The following is a 22,417-nucleotide window of genomic DNA, read 5'->3' on the forward strand; positions in this document are numbered from 1 at the left end:
ATATGAAATGAATTATCCACTGCTAATCTTGCCCAGTTCTCATGACCTACATGCACATCTGAATCTCCTTTGCACTGGTATCTCATCTCATGATTTACCACTTCTACTCCCTCCCATAATCCCATTTCTTTAAACTGAACAGCACACACATCTCCCTGTAGTTAGGATATGATGAAGCAACTGCATCATAAGACAGCGGCAGGGAGAACATCATGTCTTTGTATCTTGGCAGATACAGCAGAAACGCACTCTATTAACACACAATGTTCCTGGCTGTGCTGAACTGTGTACTACATCCATAATGGCCTGTTTACTGCTGTCCTGACTCCGCTAACGTGCGGAGGGGGGAATGGGATCTACCGCAGCTCAGGCCACAAGAGTTCAAGATAATTGGTCGACCGTCTGATCAGAAAGGCATTAGACCAAGAATATTTCCCCCCCCAAACCCCTATATCAGATGAAAATTGTTAGAAGCCACTGAATCAGTACAACTTTTGTTTGTTTTTTTTTGGGCCACTAATGACCGTGTTTGCCTCACTCATTGTATGTTGTTTACAGCATGCCCACTGTTTCTGTATATCGCCTGCGATTCATCCCTAATGAGCAGTCATTATCATATAGTCACAATGGAAACATTTGCAACACAGAGATCGCAACTAAAGTGGTGCAGAATTAGGGGAAAAAACAACATGATTTTCTATTAGTCTTGTTTCTATTTCAAGCTTCCAGCTTAAAGGGTAACTCCACCAATGGTACACATTAAAAGGTTTCACAGGTCTCTGGGAGTACTACTGCATAGTCAAAAGAAATCCCTTTGTATGTCCAAACGAAGCTGCCTATAATCTGATACATTGCCTCCAGTAATGGCAATCAGCGTCTAAGTTGCATTGTGGGTAATGTAGGTAAGTCTGACCAATTAAAAAATAGCAAAATCTCTGGTTCTGCTGTTGATTTTGATCACTCCTTTTTAAGATATTCATAATAAGTGTCAGTGTTATGGGAGTGTAAAAACTTGATGCCTACAATGCCCACAATGCAACTTAGCCACTGAGTGACATCACTGAAGTCTTTTCATTATGCAGCTTCCACTGGAGCCACAAAAGGATGTATACTACTTTTTCACATACTGTTTGCTGTAGTGCACCCACAGACCAGTGAGCACACTTCAATGTGAGCTACCCTTCAAAGTCTACAGAGCTCCTGCTTTGTGGATGTATAAATAATATACAGTGTGTGTGTGTGTGTGTGTGTGTGTGTGTGTGTGTGTGTGTGTGTGTGTGTGTGTGTGTGAGAGAGAGAGAGAGAGAGGGAGTGAGTGTGTGTTTGTGTCTATTTGTCTTTCTGAACTCTTCCAATGGCCTCTCTAATGTGACCTGTATTTGGCTGGCTTTTACAGCTAGTAGCGAGAGATGCTGCTTTCCTTTACGAGTAGAGACGATGAAAATAATGAAAGGGTAAAGTGATGCAGTAAGTGGTTCTTCATTCTTCTCTGAAATTGTTATTCCTTTAGCATATTTCTCCTTGCGCTTCCTCTTTGATCTGCCATCAACTTAGCCCGCAGAGCCTCACCGGCAACAGCAGTAACGCATTCATCACACAACCTCTCTCATCTTTAAAGGTGATCCACTAAACCATATTCACTCGGCGGCCATTTTCCTCTAATGTCAAGCTCGAATGCTGGGATGATGTTATGCTGCTGTGTTTCAGCAGTGACTAAATGCAGGAACTCAAATTGTTGGTACTCGTTGTCTCAAAACTCCCTGATTGTTTAGCAACTAAAAGGACGGCAGATAATGAAAAATCTGGGGTGACGTCAGACCATATTTTAAAGTGAAACAACATATCTTATAGCCTCTGAGCTAACCATAGCATTCAACCACTTCCCCGCTAACATTAACGTTAGATTACATCATGTGCGTTTATCTTCTGGGCTTCTATAAAAGTGTCCAAGATATGGGTTGGTATTTTAGAATGAATTTACATCTTCCCATTCATATCTTGTGACACTATCAAACAGCAATGTCAGCTAGGAAGCGGTTGAATGCTAACATTAGCTGTCATCCGACAGAAGCTAATGGGCTGTCAAATAAGTTGTTATACCTTGAAAGTATGGCCTGATGACACTCCAGGTTTTCCCTTTCCATTGTCTTTTCAATTGCTGATGAATCAGAAAAGGTCAGATTTGAGCTTCCCTCTCTGCCTGTGATGTTAGAAAAAAAATGGCCGCCATGTGAATATCCACTCCACCAGTCCACTCTGTTAGTTTTCCTGGCATCTTGTTTGCTGTCAGAGTGGACTACGTATGAATTTTTGCCCCCAGTCACATCGGTCTTAATTCAACACCTGCATTTGAGCTGATTTTGATATGTGTATTTTTCACATCTTGATTGGTTTTATTTGTCATACTTTATTCACACATGTAACATAATTGTAATCATGCGAACCAAACTTAGCTTTACGATTATGTAAAGATGAAAAAAAAAATGAGATGTGTATTTTTATATAGTTGACACATGATTTAATAATTGCTTTCTTCTCACTAGTACCTTGCACTTACCACATGTACTATTACTTACACAAGGAAGAATATGTCCAAATACACAGTATTTGTGGACGTAAAATAATTGATTTTCTTGCAGGTTGATGCTCCATTTTGTACAATATACATATATGCTGTACAGTAAAGAAATTTTAAAACTACAAAAACTCTTTTAGATAAACATTATTTATTTTTACCATTTTGTAATTTAGACACTATACTGTAGCTTCAATATTGCCAGACTTACTGGAAGTGCCTATATTGGTATTATGTATCATACAGTGAATATATTTGAAGATCATTAGAAGTTGTCACAAACTGAACCATGTGGATGTTGTAATGTGAATACATTGAATTACAAGAATATAATTTCTGTGGTATCCCCGTGTCTGTCCTGTGCTTATTTATCATCATTTCTATTGTCATTGAGAATCTGCTTTATATTCAAATCTCTCATTGTGACAAAATGTCCGTAAAGTTCGAGGTGCTGTGCTTCACCCAGACAGTTTTATATCAGTCATTTCTACTCACAACATAAGAATTTAAATTGGTGAAAGTGTCATTTTTATGAAGATCACATCCAGTAGGCCTGTTCTCTGTGACTTCGCTCAAATTTTACCTGCTATCATAGCTGATTCTCATCGAAATATATTCAGCAACGTGTTAAAAAAAAAAAAAGCCTGTATCATGTTTTTTGTTAACTAATTATCAAGCACAACACACTGTGGCTGGCTGCAGCTCTAAGCATTTGAACCACAATGCAATTAATCACTAGAGAGCATCTTAGCACCTTACTGCAGCACCAATCCTGCATCTCACCTCGGGTGCTGAATAGATTATGTTAACTGACCCATGTAGCCATTGAGAGAGGTGTGGGCACGTTCATAACAAGAGGGTGTGCTGTGTATAGAACTGTTATCCCCATAGCAACCAGAAATGAGGTCTGACCACCTGGTGTGTCAGTAGGCTCCACAGGGGAAGTATGACCTTATCTAATGATGCATTTTTATTAGGGGGGAACACATTTAAGGCACACTGATACCCTCTTGTTTTTAAAATGTGTTATTGTCCTTTCTTTTGTGAAAATGCCACATTGGGCTGAGTTGAGGAAAATTTCAATAAAAAAAAAAATCTATTTTAACAGCAGCAACCATCTTCAGTTAGATTCTCCATCTGTAATGCATAATTTCATGTATCTGACTGCTTTACTTTCATGGGACAAGACAATTTTAGCAAATAGTGAACTTAACTTTTGACTCTAGTATGTTATTGTATTGGTTCAGACGAAATAGCACCTGCAGAATTTGGAATAATCTATTTGATCGTGGTTCATGATGCAAGATGGTTAATTAAACTTATCGATTCATTTTCATCATGAGCGGATAGTTTAAAGACCCAGATGCAGTCCATTTAACTGGAACAACATTGGCAGTGAAGACAAACTGGAAGAATCATACTTTTTCAGTTTACATGTGTCCTTATTCTGTGTGTGAGCGATCTCTATGATAAGGTGTTATCATGTTATTCTTATCTGAGCCATCACTGAAAGCTGTAACCACCACATAGATAGAAGGGAATCACTTATCCACACATGACACAATGGCACCGCTTTCAACAAGAAGGGGTGATTTCAAGGGACCACTTCCTGCCCTTGCTTGTGAAATGTCATACGTGTATGAATAAGCATCCAGATGTCATTTTTTGGTAACATGTGAGGCAAACTCTGTGGCAAGTTGAAACCTCCGTGCTGTTACAGCTAGCTAAACAGTGGCAGACAGGGGTGGGGATGGTCAACTACCAATTACCACCAAGACAAACTTTCCCCACCAAATTACAAAACCTCAGAGAACAAGGATTAGGACTGGACAGCTGCCCCATGTTGGCTATCAGAGCAGTCAGAAAGTCTTCCGTGCACAGTTGACTGAGGCAGCACAATTGTATTACAGACTCAGTTATGATCAGGAGCAGGCTAGCTGGTAGACCTTAGAAGGAACTGGTTACGAATGTTTGTATGTCAGTATTTTAAAGGTGTTGTTTCAAGAATAAGGCCAGAATTCAAAGGTCACTTCAAAAACAAGACAACTGCTGCTCTTTAATAGATACCTTTAGCGATTTAGCTGATGGCTCAGTAAGCTGTGGCGCCAGCGGCATTTTAGCTCGTCTGGATCAAGACTTCGGATCACAGGGGGAGTCACCACGGGCGCTGTGGCTCAACTCAACTGGATTTGGCAGCCTGAGCGCGAACACTGCTGGACACAGGACCAGGACTGAACACAGCCTCCAAGATCGACGGAGGTCAGTACGACAACAGTGGATGCATGCAGAGGGGATTTAGGTATCCTATTCAGTGAATCTAGGATTTATTTAGCCCAAATCAGAGGTGACTGTGGAAATACAAACCAAGAGAGTTACATTTAGTTTATGATGGGTTTGAATAAAATGTCTTTTACAAAGAGTTGACGAGGCAATTAAACTCCTTTTCGTCTGCTAAAAGAGAGAAACTCGACTTCAACATTTTCTGTTTAGTAAGGAAAATAGAAGTAAGAATATCTAATATCTTGACATTTTGTGAGCTGTTCATTTATCACAAAAACAACTAGCATGCGTGAGGCTGTCTACTGCCTCTTGGAGGTACAAAGTGGTCAGGATGGGCCGAGGACATTTTATTACAAGACCCAGCCTTGGCTCAAAATATGACAGTGAAACGAGTCGCAGGGGTTGTGACACTAAAAATAACTTATCCATTGTTTTGTCGATGCTTCTTTCAGGGTGTTTGCTTATAGGAACACATATTTTTGGGCCGCAGTGCATCACGTGACGATGTATTTACACTGTTTGGCCACTAGGAAACTGTTTTCAAAGTCAGGAACTCCTCCTCCGGGCTTGTGCTGCACAGATGAGATGTCTGAGACAGAACGTCAACACTGATGTTTCGTCACACTATGTTGATAATATTAGTTATTCTAAAAAACAAAATAAAATAAGATTCTTGCCACAATTTAATAATTGATCCTTTAGTGTGTCTGTGTTCAGGTAGAATACTTTTTCTAAACTCTCTTTTAAGACAGGAAGTTTGCATAATTCATTTTATTCGGATCCATATTTTGTGGTGTGGGCTGTTACAACTCACCCCAGACTGCATTGCTGCATTGTTATATGTAGAGGACAAATAAAAAGGGGCACTTCCAAAGATGTCAAAATCTGAGATCTCCGGTGCTCCAACCACCCCAGGGCTCCCCTACATTCTGTCAGGGTGTGAAGGATGATTAATTAAATGCGGATATCAAAATCATGGCTTCATGTTGTGGGTCACGTACTGCAGTTGTTTGACAAAGACCGTGTCACCGGAGCTCAGTGCTTAAAAAAAAAAAAAGAAAGAAAGAACAGAAAAAAAAAAGGTGCGATACTCTGTGTCAAGCAGTTTCCTCAGCCGCGCGGCGCGTCACGTGTGCCTGGCTGTGAGCGCGGCGCTTCAGTATCCACCCTGTCGCCTCCTCTGAAACACTCTGTTCTCCAGCCGCCCGCCCGCCGAGCAGCGCGTACAAGTATGAGCAGGTGACTTGGAGAAGAGAGGGGAAGGTCGTCTCTGTCCGTGGAACAAGTGGATTCTTACCGCCTCGATTTTGTTCTCCGATAAGAAGTTAAGAGACACCTCGAAAAGGAAGAGGGTTAAGCTCCGAGTTAGGTAAGTATCATGATGTTCCTTTTTTTTTTTTTTTTTTTTTTTTCCCCGAAAACATCATGCGGATTTTGTTGTCTGTACATTGTGTATGTTTGTCAGTGAGGGGATCCAGCGGAGCTGCTGCAGCGGTGTGATTTCAGAGCATGCACAGAATGAAAATATGCCAGTTTAAACTCATAACCGCGCAAACAGCTGACACTTTAACGGTGTGGTGCGCACAGCTGCCCGTGGACACAGCGCGGGAGGGAGGAGGAGGGGGGTCCAGACAGACAGACAGACAGACAGACAGAGCTTATCTGGCGGCCCAATATACGCATTAATGAATTTATAAATTAACCCGAGCGCGTGTGGCGTCCTGTCGCCGATAAATCAACAGAGATCACGTGATTGTTGCCACGTTTGTTACTGGCAGCGAGAGCAAATCCCACTGATATTACTTCAAACTCAAAAAAAAGTAAAAGTTTACTCTCTGTTTTGTTTGTTTTGTTCATTTTGACATTAATAAGTTTTCATCACATAGTCCGGCTCTCCTTGAAATATGTCTGTTTGGCTTCATGGCCGTTGACCACACATTCACTGAGTCACTCTTGACAACAAACCAGGTTATTTTATTTTTTATTTTTTGACATAGAAAGTGATGATACGATCGTTTTATCATCCACATGTATGAAGGCCACGCTTAAGAGTGCATTATGTGCATTGTCCTCTCAGTGATATTAAAGACACACTATGTAGTTCTGGGGAGATTTTAATCAGAAGACAGAGATCTTCATTGACAGATTTTTGTTTTTTAAATGTATGCCAAAACAAACTAAATTAACAAATTCTGAGTTTTTGCCATTGACCTTTAAGGACAACACTGTTTGACTTTGCTTACATTTGCCACCATTCTAGCCTCTAAAAGTGTTCTTGAGACCTCATGTTCCTCCGCGAACAGCTTGTTCATTACCTGACATTACCTCATTTCTGTTATTACCTGATTGATGTTATAGATATTGAAATTCTGAGTTTGAATCTCTTCTCCAAAACTACACAGTGCCCCCCTTCAAGTACAGTTTGAGCACCATGACGCCACGTGGAATGAATTGGATTCAGAAAAACAGAGCATTTGTATTTGTGAAGTACACCAATCATTCCCCCCCCCCACACACACACACACGGACCTGATTGTGCAGGCTTGTCTGAGTCCTATACTGTCTCTGGATAGACGCCAGTATAATTGTGCGCATACAGGGAACGTAGCCCATTAACTGCCTGTCTCCATAAGATACAAGCTTTAAATCAAACTGATGTAAGTGGTTTAGAAGATTGTGTAAAAAAAAAAAAAAGTGAAGTCATCGCTGTCTTATTACGTGAGACAAAATGAATGGCTCTTCTTTCTATGTGCATCCCTAATTGGTAGGTCATTTTTTTTTTTTTTTTTAAACTAAGAGCCTCTTTCATGCATAAAAGAGAGACACTGAGGCCGTTATTGTTTACAGCCTCGGTGTGCCAAAATTCTGTTCTGCTGAGTGTCTATTAAGGTTAGACAAAACATGAAAGCCCTTATATCATCAGCTACAGCTACGTTTCTTGTAGCAGGGTTCAAAGCTGTCTGTGTGTGTGGTTTGGTGCATGGAGGACGGATCCATAGGGAGTTGTCATGTCTCTGAATAAGCAGTCTGGCTTTTAAACAGCAATGCGGCTCTGCTTTTTTTTTTTTTCTTTTTCTTTTTGCATTTCTTTCCCTCGCTCTGATTCTATCATGTCATGATTCACATGCACCGGCCCAAACAGACTCAATGCAAATATCAGTTATCTTCTTGCAGCAACTCCCTTTTATTTTGGTTGTTAAATGTCACTATGTTTTCTTCTTAAACCGTTTGCTGTCACTTTATCGGTCAGAGTGCTTTGCAAAGATGTTTTTTTTTTTCTTTTTGTAATCATAAAACAGAAACTATTATGGAACAATTGACATCATCTTGCAGTTGACTTCAAACTTAATATGAAACCCCATCATTTGCAGCCCAGTCATGCCACCGCAGTCATTACAGAATTCTTACAAGATTTTCTTTTTCTTTTACGCGCTTGTTAGTCACCTGTCACTGAGTTTTATCATTCCTCTTAAAAGTAACCATCACAATTTCTAAAGATGACTTAGTATCATCGTTGCTATTGAGGACTTAATTCTAAGGACTGAAAGAATGTTTTATTAATTACTCGTCTCCTCAGTATGATACTTGCCTCTGGTATTGTGTTTTAGGTCAGTGATGGGGGTGACAGACAATTAGAATTTTCCAGTTTTTACATCTAAACAAGTGGTTCTTGTACACTGATAATAGTCCACACAAAGGCATAGTTGGTCACTCAGTTAAAAGGGAATTCTGGTATGATTCCCACCTGGGCCCTATACTTACATGTTCGGGTGTGTAAACCATTCATACTTAGCAAGAGTTTTGGAATCAGTCCAGTTGGCAGCCACGACAAGACTGGAATGACTGCAACCCAATCTTTAGGGGCAAATTAGATCATCAATGTTATGACCAGTTAAAGTGCTTTTTTTTGTCAGTGACAGGCTGAGGATGTCACTGTAAGTCTCTGACATTATTCCAGTAGAAATAGACCTTTTTGTATAAATAATGGAGGTGAGATCAATACTTGCTGGCAGGTTCTCTATGTAGGCTCCAATGTCCTCCCTTCAGCTCTGATTCACATTTCTACTGTCGCACTCATGCAACAGCTCACACCTCGTGCGATTTCAGAATGAGACGTCTCCTTGAATGAGACCTCAACCTGTAAATATGTCTTTTTGCTGCACTATTGTTCTCCCTACAGTCCATCACTACCTCTTTGTCAGCTGTATTCAGCTCATCTCCAGTATGAAAACATCAATTTACTATATTCACAAGCTATCCATTTACTTGTTAAGTCTTCTAAAAAAAAGCGCTAGCACTGTAAACACTAATGATCCCCCATGTCACCGAGCACCCAGTCCAGACTGTTAGCTGCATGGCTAACTGAGCTAACGAACTTAAGGCTAGTCCAGTTAGCAGCAGTTTACCATTAGCCATCCAGACACAATCCCCCTGTTTGTTTTGAATTCGACAGGTGGTCACTTCTTACATATTGCACTAGATTGCATTCATGAGATTAAGCGTTTGAATTTATCTGTGATGTGCACATGATCGGGTTGATTTTACAAATGATTTCATATGTCAAATGTAAAATCAGTGAAGCTGCAGCAGTCTCTTACATCACTTGGTACACAGTGTACAGAGTGCTTCTATGTTGTTTAACCTTACTTCAGTGGTCATTGTTAATATGTAGGTCTATGATGAAAAGATGTCCTAGATGAGTGCAGTGATTGTTGTTGAGCAAAATGGATTTGACAGATTTCTCAATCTCTTTTCCTCCCGGCAGGTGTGAGTGAGGGAAGCCATAGTAAACCACCCAGCAGCTCAGGCAAGTTACCCTCGGAGGCTGCCATGAAGAAGATGGACACCTCAGCCACTGGCAGCTGGATGCTTAATAACAAACCTACCTCCTCCGCAGTGAAGAACTCCTGCCATCCCAATCTGAAGGTACTACACTGTGCGGAGAACAACAGTTACACAAGCCAATGGGAACAATGTCATCTACTAGAACACTCATAAGAACGTGATGCAGTGTTCAGAGTCCTCATGTGTCTGTCTTATTCAGAGTCAGTGGACTGGTTTGGAGGGAAACAATAAAATACCTCTCAAATGACTGGGACCATATATATGTAAGAAAGAGTGTCACAGAGTTCATATGTTGGTTAATGAACGCTCTTGTGTGTGTGTGTGTGTGTGTGTGTGTGTGTGTTTAACGTATATGGGGAGTAGCCTAAAGCTATTGCTGCAAGCCTATCTGCAGCACGGTGATGTATTTAGCATACCTGCCAACATTCCTGATCTTAGAGGTAGGACTTTCCCTAGTTTAACCCTGTCTCCCATCGAGCTTCTGATTGGTATTTTCCCCTGTTGTCCTCTAAATTTCACAGTGATACAAATCACTATGGTACCTGGCAACCCAACCCAAAAGCTCGCTCAAGCTCTCTGCTCCCCTCAGTTTTCTGCTGAAAATGGATAACACAGGTCCAAAGAAGAAGACATACATTTACAATTTGTTCGCCACTTGGTGCGAGACCTTACTGACATTAACCTTCTGGCTCATAGCCTCGCCTTGTTTCACTCTGCAGTCCATAGTCCTGCATCATTTAACCCTTCCTCTTCTCCTTTTGAAGGTCTATATGGCAGTGATGGCTCCTGAACACACATGCACACACCCTCACAGTGTCAGATGTTGACTTTTGGTTGTTTTTTGTTTATTCTCAGGTTGATGTTTAATTCATTTTACGGTGAGATATGACTTAAGGCCAAAAGAAAGTCATTTTAATTTCACATCCTTATCATGTTGTGTTGATATATGGAGCGTTGAGGTTACCCAAGAGAGCCTCCATCTCTTTTTCACAGCCAGTGTTGGCAGATAAGCTGTATGTGATTTTAATAAGCAAATTGTATATGCATCACTGCTAAATATAACCACTCTAAATCCCACCTGTTAACATCGATGCAAATCAATGACTGAACACCCACTGAAAGTGAGTTGAGCGTGCTGCATGTGTCTGGTAAGCCTGGCTGATGACCATGAAAGGTGTTAAATGCAGAGGCCTTTTGCACTGGGTATTAAGTCGTTGTGAAAAATTCCTCAGACAAAGTTTGTGCTTCAGTTGAAACAGGTCAGAATGGAGGGTCTGTACCTCTTTATTGGATTAAGAAGCACATTGGACAATGATTTCAAAGCTGCTTAGTAAAATACTTGCAAGGAATTCCAGTCATGCTGCCTTTTTTGCACATGTGTGTTTTCCTTCTCTGTGTCTTACAATGCACTTCTCAGTGTGGTGCTTTGATACAGCATGAACCTGTTAATTGAGATATTTTTATATATTTTTGTCTGTTTGTAACACACCCATATTGCTGATGAGAACAGAATTAATTTCAAGTTTGTGAAGCCCACACTGGGATTGTCCTACATGCTGCACATGTATTCAACCTCAGGTGAATATTGTGAGATGGGGAAGTGATACTTTTTGATCTCTTTCCAGGATTTTTCTTTTAAGAGTTGTAGAGTTTTCTTGTTTGTTTGTTTGTTTGTTTTTTCAAAAGAAAAATAATGCCATGACCTATACAACATTTGATTCATGTAATCACAAAGAAATACACTTTTATCAATAAGGAGACAATAAGTCACAATAAGAAATTTTGCAAAACTTTTCAAAAGTTAAATATCTCTCTCGTCATTGGTGATAACTATTATATCAAAGTAACTTGATTTAATACATTTTATTTCCTCAATATGTCCTTAAAACAAAATATAAACAAATAACTTTGGAAAACCACATCGTGTCACCTAAACTAAAACAAAGAGCTCTTGAGGACTTTTATTGTTTTGTTTGTTTATGATTGTCTTCTAAAACAAGGTTAGAAAGTAGCTCAGATGGATGTCAAATAAGATGCAAATCTAATTTAAAAACAGAAGACAATGCAACAGAAAAAAAAATCAAAATTCATGAAAATAAAATACATTTCCTCTCCAGCTCCAGTCTGCCGTCAGCATTACAGAACATAAACACCCAAATACGCAGTCACCTTTGCAGATCACTGCTGCAGCTAGGTTAGCTGGGTTTTTATTGCTCCAGAATGTCTGAAGCTCTCCACTTTCTCTTTCAGTGCCGGTCAGCTCTGGGCAAGCTGGGCAGCTGAGCAGCAGCTCTGCCCTGCAGCTCCACAACATAAATAAAGAGATAAAGAGATCTGGCAGCAGACATAACACAAAAGATATTGTGCCTTTTTATTTTGATGACAACATTGCTTGTGATAAATAAACAACTACTGAAGTATTCATATCAGCGCTTCTCTTCTTCCTCAGCCATCTTGTTAGCTGACCTCGTAGTTGCCACCAAATTGACACAAATTAATCTGAGGGCGGCTGGCAGCTAGATGGGGATACATCTGACTGGTCAAATGTTGCGTACTGAGTGTGAATGCATGGAGCATGTCATTCTACTTTAATTTCCTCTAAATGGTTAAATAGTTCTTTGTGTCTTTTTTTTTTTTTACTCCAGAGGTTCAGTGGCCTACACTTTAAATCTGAGTCACAAAACTAAGCAAAACTGGGTTTGGAACTGTTTCACTCAAGATGTGTCATGACTTTGTGCATGTTGGTGCTCACTGCATGCAGTTGGTGACCTTTTTTTGCCTCCTGCCTCTTAGCCAGCCGGAGTCTGCCACTGATGAGCTCCTCACAGATTTGAGAATCAATCTTCTTGCTCTGAAAAACTCCATGTTAAGGGAGACTGCTGCTGCAGGGAAAGGATAAACCTCTTGTTCTCTCTGACTGAACAAGCTTTGGGTCAAAGACAATGGGGTTACATGTCACATGACCTAAAGCTCCACCTTGTGCTACTGCAACACTCACTTGGAATTCCCTAATAACACTGGTTTCCTAAGGCCACCCTAGACACAGACTACTAAACCCAGCTCAGGCTCAGGTTCATTATATACTGTTGTTCAGGATCTACTTCTTCTATGTAAATTTGAATATGCCAGTATCAGAGAGCCAATAGTATGTGTGGTTTACTGAAAGCAAAGCAGGGCATTTGTGTTTACACTCGAGGCCACTGTCTGAAAGAATGGCACCAAACTTACTGCATGTGTGTAACTGGACATGATTTTCACCCTCACCAGAGAAATCTGCTCAGCTGACAAATCAGCACTTGTTCAGTATCAGGGAAGATTACAGTTAATAAATACATTGGAAAAATGAGATAGAATAAATGGGAAATCATTTTGTTTATGTCCCCGGCTGCTGAGCTTTTGAAAGCTCATTTGTAAATGGAATTTGTGTATGCATGTGCGTCTCTTCTGAGGTCAGGCTATTTCCATCCCTGAGAGTTCAGGCTCTCACCTGTTTCCTATTACGCTGCATGTTGGTCAGCCTGTCAGCTCATAGTGCAGTGGATGTGTCTGTGTCCTAGTGGGATCGGCTTCTCTATCTACCTCGCCTTGCCTCGCCTTTAATCCTCCCTTTGTTGCTGACTGTCAGTGTCCACAGGTGGCCCAACAAAAGGAGGAGGGTGCTCAGTAACACTCTCCGGCCAAAACTTTAACAGCACATTGCTTTCCTGTGACGAAGATGCATCTGCACTGCAAACACACACGGCTCAGTGATATCTGCTTTTTATTCTCTGTTTTGTTTTACTTACTTAAACTCTTAAGTTCCCTTTTCAGTCCAGCTTTCAAAATTTGACTTGGAATTTTTCATTTCCACTGTGGCTCCTCTGGCTACTGATTATTGGCCAAGTATGTGAACACATACAAGGAATCTGACTCAGTTTTTTTCTTTGCTCACAATGTACATAGACTTGAACATAAACATAACAAACATTCAACTAGAAAGAACAAGAACAACAAAGAACAGTAAGTTAAAGAATGAAATAAAAATAAATAAGTAAAGTGTTCAGAGGTGCGGTCTATTACATACACATATATATATGTCTATTACATATATACACACACACACACACACACACACACACACACACACACAGCCAGTTCAGGGGTTCACTGCAATGTTAAGGACATGATAAAAAGAATTTAATCCATTGAAATTCAAAAAAGAAGTCTTCTCTGTCTGTGTTTTTGTAGATGTTTCTTGCGGCCTTGTCCTTTGCCTACTTTGCCAAGGCTTTATCTGGCAGCTACATGAAGAGCACAATTACACAACTAGAGAGGCGGTTTGACATCCCCAGTTACTTGATCGGCATCATAGACGGGAGCTTCGAAATAGGTGAGTTTCCCAAAGTCCAGTTTGTCTGTGTGTCTCTCTTGTGCGACGTGTTTTTGTTGCATTTAGATGCTAATGCAAGCAAGCCAAGTATGTCCTCAGCATGTCATCGAGTTTGACACTCTAGCATCTAAGCATCCTCTCTGAGCGTTGAAAACACACTGGTCTTACTTTATTGTCTTGAGTAATGAGTGAAAAATCCTTTGAAGTGACAGCATGTAGGTTTAGAAAATCGATGGATTTTGTATTCTCGTACAGTTACTCAACAAACCGGACGCACTGAATGAAGATATTGCAATACTGCATATGCCTGCCTCAGATAAATCTGAATATTGATACAAATTCACCTCGCAGCGGTGGTTGGTCTATTCTCTTCTCTTATATGTAATGCATTTTTAATGTCTCATCTCCGTCTCATCTTTTCTGATCATCTCACCCCTGTAGGGAATTTATTGGTGATCGCGTTTGTGAGCTATTTCGGTGCCAAACTCCACCGACCAAAGATCATAGCGATTGGATGCGTGGTGATGTCTTTTGGGACCTTTTTGATTGCCATGCCTCATTTCATCATTGGCCGGTAAGCAGAATATTTGTGTCTGTGTGTATATATATAGATATATATATATATATATATATATATATATATATATATATATATATATATATATATATATATATATATATATATATATATATATATATATATATATATATATATATATATATATATATATATATATATATATCTCTGCATGCATTGCAGTTGAGAAGTGTACTTTCTGATGTATGCATTTGTGCTTTACATTGTGAATATCTAACGATACCTGATGCTTTCTCCCTTCCCTTGTTTAACAGTCACATTGGTATTTTGTACGCAGCTATAAGATCGAAACATCCGTCAGACAGTCAGTGAATTCAACCAATAACCTCTCTCCATGTCCAGAAAGCTCACCTGAGTCCACCAGGGCAGGTGACAGACCCTCTATACTGCCCTCTAGAGGTGAGATTAGGAGTAGTGTATGTTGTTAATGCCATTTTCAGTTTGGTGAAGTCTTGATTCATAAATTCTAATCCCATTTTACTATTTGATTTTGAACTTTAGGCTGTGAGCGAGAGTCTGGTGTTTCGATGTGGATCTATGTGTTTCTGGGAAACGTTCTGCGTGGGATCGGAGAGACTCCCGTGCAGCCTCTGGGAATCTCTTACATTGACGATTACGCGCAATCCGAGAATGCTGCACTCTATATTGGTAATGTACCTTACTCACGGCCTATCTTAGCAGCTTTACAACTTGAATTAAGACAATTTATTAGGATATTTTTTTATTGTTGCACAACCGTTCAACAGGTTCTTATTTCTTTATGTCTAAGGTGAATGCTAAAAAGTGTTGTGTCAATGTGAATGACTCCTATTAGTCCGTCATTCAGTATATATGCTTATGTGCTAACAAGATGTTAGATGATTCTTTCTGACTACATGTTTAATAAATGCAGGCTTTTGACAAAAAACAAATAAAAATACATCTTAAAGCAGATGTATTATGCTCTTTCAGTTTTATGTAGGTTCTTGTGAATGTAAAAGGTCTTGAAAAATTAGGTCAAAAAGCTGCAAAAACAGAAGCGCCTCCCTCCAACAGAAAACATTGCTCCTCGTCAGTAGTGTCACCTTCGACTCTGTGATCATACTACATCACACATTTGTATAATTAATGCCTACGCATCTAGTTTGGTACGTAAGAATAATTTTTGTGAGGCTGCTTTGTTGTTTTAAGTGCTGCTTGCTCAGGCGTGTGCGAGCTGACCTTGAGACAGGAGCTGGAACAGAGTGTTTCAGACAGAGGGTGAATACAGTGCTGCTACACTGGACAGTATTGGAAAACTGATGTGTTCATTGAGCTTTGAAGCATGTGAGGCTGTTCTAGTAGTAACCCAGAATTAACTTATGAATGTGGAAATGAGCATTATATGTCTTCTCTCAAAAATTAAATGAAGCATTGCTGACCTGAGACAAAACACAGGATATTGTATTGATAGGTGCTGAGTGTGGTTAAGTTAAAGTCTGATTCTGTGTTGTTTTATTCTAGGATGTGTCCAAACCATATCAGTTATTGGTCCTGTCTTTGGATACCTACTGGGGTCGCTGTGTGCCAAGATCTACGTTGACATTGGCTACGTGGACATGGGTGAGTAAGCTCTCATCTGGCTGATGAATTATGACTGATTGAATGACTGTGTTGTGCTTGATGAATTGATTGTGCTGTGCAGAAATGCCCCCACATCCCCCTGTAGATAGTTGGATCCATATAGTTTTTGTTGTACATGACAGTGTTAAAGGTGCGTAAAATACAACACCTGCCACAGGGAAAGGAATTAGGGCAGATTCAATCTAGTGATCCAGTATGATCTAAAGCAAAAAACATAAACAAAACTGTGATCATAGTAAATGATGATCAAATGAAACAAAATGTTTCCACATGCTCTCTACACAGAGACAGTGACTATTGCACCTGATGATTCCCGCTGGGTGGGGGCATGGTGGCTGGGCTACCTCATCGCTGGTACCATCACCCTCATGTCTGCTGTTCCTTTCTGGTTCCTGCCTAAATCGCTGCCCGTGCCCCTGGATAAACACGATACCAGCTGCACTCCGGAGCAAACCAGGTTCATCAAAGACTCCCCAACCATGGAGCACAAATTCAGACCCGAGGAGCCTGCTAATTTACATCAGATGGCCAAAGGTTTGAATATTGTCACAATAAGTTTTGTACCATACGGAATATTGAGTTTTGGCTTCGTAATCTGTATGCATTCAGTGGAATCTGCGACGCAAGCGGGTGTCAGCTTGACTTGATTGTTTCCTTATTGTTTCCTATTGTAAACATGCAGCTGCGGCGTGCTACTTTTGAGCCCAAAGCCCTGTTTCTATTTCCATCCCCGTCCCCTGTGACAGAATGCATATTTAACAGACTCAGTGTGGGCAACGAGTGTTCGACATCACTTCCTATCAGACCTCGCATGCAGTCATGACACTGTGTATGGGCTGTCACAACTTTCTGTTCCACGGGTTTCACCAGTGTCTTTTGCAGCATTTAATCCTTTATTGACTGACTGACCATTTTCTCAGATTTATGCCTCAACTGCAAGTTGCAAGAAGCTTTATTTCGTCTAATGAATTGAAGTTTTCCTCAGATCGCAGAAAAAATTTTGTCAGCAGTTAACTCAATTATACACACCTGATTCCCAATAAGTTGGGACGCGATGGAAAGCATAAATTAAACAGATGATTTGATTATTCTATTTAACACTCAGTTTGAAATGACACACAGACAGTGGGCCTTATCATGTGCCCAGCACTCACATTGTGTAAGGAGCACATGTACTCCCATCTGAGCTCTCATGGTTGTGTAGGTGTAGGTGAGGCAACAGAAAGCGTTTGTGCCTTTGACCAACAAAAACCTGGTCTATAGGCGATGGGAGCTGTATTTTTCCTGCTATCTAAAGGGCATAATTGATAAGGTGGAGAGATTTGCCCACATATAGTCGTGCACTCTGCTTGAATGATTATGAGGCTGCTTTCAGACATTTTCATGGTTTTCATATGTGTAACATCAGTGTGGCCAATATAGAGGCAAATTTTAGAAGCAAAACTAAAAGCTTTAATTATAGACCTGACTGGACAAAGGAAACTCTCCAGATGAAGTAAGCTAAACTTGTTTTTTTTAATGGTCATTTATGATAGAGTTCAGATTGATCAGGAGGGCGGCTGCTCTAACAGTTTTGATCCTACTTGATATTTTTCAGAATAAAAATTGGGTTTTGTCATTTTAAACATGTTTGTCGGTCTAGTTTTGAGCATCCTATCCTTGTAATAAATGCAGTATTATTCAGTGAATTATGAATAAATCAAGGGAGCCAAACAACAAATGTTCATAATGTGCCGAAAGAGGTAAAGCCCATGCTTGAAGTGGTATTCATAAACTTCCCCACACAGATTTCCTGCCCACACTGAAGAATCTCCTTTGGAATCCTGTATACATCATCTACCTATGTGTGACCATCGTTCAGTTCAACTCTCTTATCGGGATGGTCACCTACAAACCTAAATACATTGAGCAGCACTACGGCCAGTCAGCATCAAAAGCCAATTTTCTAATGGGTAAGCAGAGGACTTCATTTCATTCATACTGTTTACCTTGTTGTGGATGATTTCTGTTGGGTCATTTTACCTTTTAAGATGAGTAACAAGCTTGTTCAAAACCTGTGCTGCCTCTCTGAATGGAAAGTATTTAAGGATGCAAAGTGATGTGAGCCAGACGGTCATCATAAGTGTTTCATGAGCCAGCTTTTGATGAATTTTTTATGCTTCAGCTCCCACATCCCTCTTAAGTAAACACCGCAGCTTAAAAATGACAACCAGGCTTCCCCTAAATCGTCGGACATCCTGTAATGACAACGATTGATTTTTTTTTAAAAAGCACACAGATTAATTGATAACAAGCCAGATGGTATAGGAGACAGAGAAACAGCGAAGCTCTTTGAATCCATATAACAGAGCGAGCTGAAGACGGTGCTGGGTGATGGGAAATGCATCCCATAATCCTCTCCAACCATCAAAAGTCATTTTCATCTTTTCACAACTTGACTTCAGCTCACTTCACATGAAATATGAATGAGAGAGTTCTGATTTTAATCCCAGTCGGGGACTGGTGTTGCTGCCTAAAGTGGCCTGTCCCTCTTCCCTCCCACCCCCTGATAAGAATTTGTTGTCTTCTGCCGTTTGGTTAGGCATGATCAACATCCCGGCTGTGGCTCTGGGGATGTTCTCCGGAGGGGTCATCATGAAGAGGTACAAGCTGGGTATCATGGGAGCAGCTAAGTTTGCCTTTGGGACCTCCCTGCTCGGCTACTTCCTGTCGCTCTTTTTCTTAGCTATGGGCTGTGAGAACTCCAAGGTAGCAGGCATCACAGTTTCATACACCGGGTACGTGATGTCTGGATATATTTCCCACACGTCTCAGGTTTAGGAAATTCTGCAATTAATCATACAGCTGACACACTTTCCACGGTTTATTTGACTTGGCCTTTCCTTGTCTCTGTTTTTATATTCCATGCACTGAAATGATTGCGCCTTCTCATTTGATCAATGTTTCAAAAGCTGTCAATAATAAATGCATTTTTCTCATGTTTGTCACACGCAGAGTGCAAGGCTCGTCTTATCAGGAGCCGTCGCTCTTCTCCGACTGTAATTCGGGTTGCTTGTGCTCGAGAAGGGAGTGGGATCCAGTGTGCGGAGAGAACGGGATCACCTACGCGTCCCCGTGCTTGGCGGGATGCACGTCCGCCACTGGCTCTGGCAGAAACACGGTCAGGTCACGCGTCAGGACACACAGCACGGACTTCATGACACACTCATATTTCTCAGTTGACTCAGAAACACAGCTTCACATTTAGCCTTCAGCTTCAAGTTTCATTCATATCATACATCAAGTGTTTCCTGCTTCGCTGCAGCTCATTTGTCATGGTGAAACAGATTGTTTTCCTCTTTGTTTTCTTCATATTTTTCTTCCTTGTTTTCGTCTTTGTCAGGTGTTTAACAATTGCAGGTGTGTAGCGCTGGCTGATACACAACCGGGCAACCTGACGGCCGCCCTGGGCCAGTGTCCGCGCAGAGATGGCTGTGACAGGATCTTTCCTTACTTCCTGGCCCTGTCCGTCCTCAGCTCCTTCATCATATCTCTGGGAGGAACACCTGGCTTTGTGCTGCTTATCAGGTCCATTGAAAAAAACCGCCACAGACTCACATGTATCTCAGTGTTGAAGAAGCAATACATCATCTTGTCGTTCTCGGCATTTTACACTTCCTGCTCTCAACAGGGAATTTCACACAACAGATGAAAAGGTTATATCAAAATTAAACAAAAAATAATATTCGTTACCAGTTGATTACTTTCATTTTTTTCTGTTTTACAAGTCTGTGAAATGTTTTGTTATGAAATATGTGCTAACTAGCAAACATTTTCCGGAAGAAAAGTCTGAACACTGGATAAAGCCAAATCTCTTGTTTCATTTTGTTGACATATTAGGAGCCAAAGCTTATTACAGAGGCAATTTTAGCACTCCATAAATTAGAAAATACTGTCATAACAGTCACAAAAAAATAATCAGTTTTGCCATCTTCTTAGTAATAAATTGTTGTATAAATATATAAAGCCTATAAAAGGCTATGAATGATACACAAAAAAATCCCTCAGTAAAAACATACATATAGGCAAAATATTTACTCCCATACAACACCATGAAACCTCCCCAGTTGAAATACATTAAGACAATTGCTTAATTTATTATGTGCTTATTTGCATACATTTCCAGAACAGAAATCTGAACTAGAACAGCACCTAGTCTGAAAGAAGACATCTTATGGAAGACAAATAGCCCAAAGTCTCAAATGTTTTTACTTGCTGTTTCTGACCTTAAAGCATCTTATCAAAGTAATGTTCATTTGTAGTGTATAGTGTCTTTTACATCGTTATGCTTTCACTGTTGTGGGATTCTTCTTTAACACCTCAGTCTTTTTCCCTATAGGTGCATTAAACCGGAGCTGAAATCTCTCGCTCTTGGAATCCACACGTTGGCCACACGCACCCTTGGTGAGAACCATTTTTCTGTTCATTATATTTCAAATTACGCAGTATGAACATCAGTTGCACAGAAATCTCTCAAGAGCTAACAGTCACTTTACTATATGTTGTAGGGAGCAAAATTGCTTATTGAAATCATTTTTCTTGATGCTCATTCCTGGATATTTCTTAAAAAAAAACCATGAAAGATCCTCATTAAACATCATTATTATAAAACTTTAAGTACTGGAATAAAAGTAATTACATTATGTGTCATATTTGATCTGTTAATGATAGATGTCTCATTCCTGAAGCCAACCTTCATTTGCTCTTTGTTTGGACTAACAAGTCTTTTCAAACCCTACCACAGCTGGAATCCCCGCCCCTATATACTTTGGAGCCATAATCGACACGACATGCCTCAAATGGGGATACAAGATGTGTGGAGGAAGAGGAGCATGCAGGATATATGACACCTCAGCTTACAGGTAATTCAATCTGGTGGGGCTTGTGTTATGAAACTCCACATATGATACCCCACAGGCTGTCTTTAAAACTCAGAGAGTGCTCTTTGAAATGAGACAGAGCGTCTGTAAGCATGCAGGCTGTAATTCTTATCAATACAATGATTAGATTGATGAGAGGGACAATATTGCTGGCGGTGGTGTTTACAAATATTTCTGATTATTAAAACTCGAGACGGGAAATGAGACTCGCCCTCAGGGACTTGTAGCTCGACTCTTTCCTAGTATGTCCCCTCACAATAAGGCTTTCTTCATCTTGCAGGATCGTGTACCTGGGCCTTACACTAGGTTTGAGGACGGTCTCCTTCCTCCTTTGTATTTCAGGCTTTGCTCTACTCAAAAGACATGTAAAGAGGGAGGAGAAATACGCTCTGACCAATGGCAGCGCAGAGCTGGAGACGCTTAGGAAAGAGGAGAACAGCTCCGTCCACTGTGAGCAGTTTATACCGGCATCGGACTGCAATCCCGACAGAGAGACTCGCTTGTGAGCCTCAGCACAACCTCTCCCCTTCTGATGCAGGTTCATGGAGCATTATCAGATGTATAGAGGAAGACACACACACACATACACACAAACACACACACACTGTGCACACTTTTGATAGCACACAGAGTATATATTTGTACAGGATTTGTGTAGATGGACTGTACGATACCTGAAATGAGAGTCATTTTAAAAAAAGAAACTACGCTGGAATGTAAAAAAAAAAATAAATTAATGTGTTTTTGTTTTTAATGAAGACTTTTGTAGAAAAAAGAATGTAATTGTGATGTATTTTCTATGTTGGTTTTTATGATTAAACTTCATGAAATGGATATTTTTGGGGGAGATTCAACGTATGTTAAGGTACCTGAGTTGGATGATTTAATGCCATCGTGCCAGTTTTTTGGGTTTGTGGCTTTGCCTTCGGTTCCGGAGGTGTCTCAACCTGTGTTGAACGAATAAGGTCAAACAGATCAAACGTAGAGGCAACACAGAAACGGCAGCGCTTTCAGGGATCATCCCATTGGCATACGAAGTTGAAGCTTCCACTTCCTGACTAGGTGTGACAGCAACCATTTCTTCAGTTAGATTATGAATTTATTCCACTTTGTAGCTTTTATAATCAAACTTCCCTACATTCTTTTGAACCTTAGCAAGCTGACTCTGTTTTTAGGTCAAGAATGAACTGTCAAACTTTATGTAAAGAAGCCATAGAGTCGCTTAGAGT

General features: G+C 40.4%; 1 protein-coding gene across 3 annotated transcripts; it reads left to right on the forward strand.

The window, feature by feature from the left end:
• Positions 1 to 5,820: 5,820 nt before the first annotated feature.
• On the forward strand, positions 5,821 to 22,022 carry LOC119025083 (solute carrier organic anion transporter family member 1C1-like). 3 transcript variants are annotated; one of them, XM_037108420.1, is made up of 15 exons: positions 5,821 to 6,224; positions 9,621 to 9,781; positions 13,928 to 14,069; positions 14,511 to 14,643; positions 14,945 to 15,066; positions 15,169 to 15,315; positions 16,150 to 16,248; positions 16,555 to 16,803; positions 18,057 to 18,221; positions 18,851 to 19,046; positions 19,264 to 19,429; positions 19,652 to 19,836; positions 20,648 to 20,712; positions 21,053 to 21,170; positions 21,531 to 22,022. In XM_037108420.1, exons 2-15 carry the CDS (start codon positions 9,686 to 9,688, stop codon positions 21,610 to 21,612), a joined length of 1,965 nt encoding a protein of 654 aa, XP_036964315.1. In that variant the 5' UTR covers positions 5,821 to 6,224; positions 9,621 to 9,685; the 3' UTR covers positions 21,613 to 22,022. The 3 variants fall into 3 exon arrangements, with proteins under 3 accessions (XP_036964315.1, XP_036964314.1, XP_036964316.1); XM_037108419.1 differs by having other exon boundaries at positions 5,823 to 6,224; positions 21,469 to 22,022; XM_037108421.1 differs by lacking the exons at positions 5,821 to 6,224; positions 9,621 to 9,781 and having other exon boundaries at positions 13,935 to 14,069; positions 14,922 to 15,066; positions 21,469 to 22,022.
• The last annotated feature ends 395 nt before the right edge of the window (positions 22,023 to 22,417 follow it).

The sequence above is a fragment of the Acanthopagrus latus genome, chromosome 8 (genome assembly GCF_904848185.1).
Source record: "Acanthopagrus latus isolate v.2019 chromosome 8, fAcaLat1.1, whole genome shotgun sequence".
NCBI classification, from domain to species: domain Eukaryota; kingdom Metazoa; phylum Chordata; class Actinopteri; order Spariformes; family Sparidae; genus Acanthopagrus; species Acanthopagrus latus.

Coding starts and splice junctions, on each gene's coding strand:
- LOC119025083 (XM_037108419.1), top strand. CDS start 9,686: ATGAAGAAGATGGACACCTCAGCCACTGGCAGCTGGATGCTTAATAAC. Junction 14,070..14,510: donor AGACGGGAGCTTCGAAATAG/GTGAGTTTCCCA, acceptor TCACCCCTGTAG/GGAATTTATTGGTGATCGCG. Junction 16,249..16,554: donor CATTGGCTACGTGGACATGG/GTGAGTAAGCTC, acceptor CTCTCTACACAG/AGACAGTGACTATTGCACCT.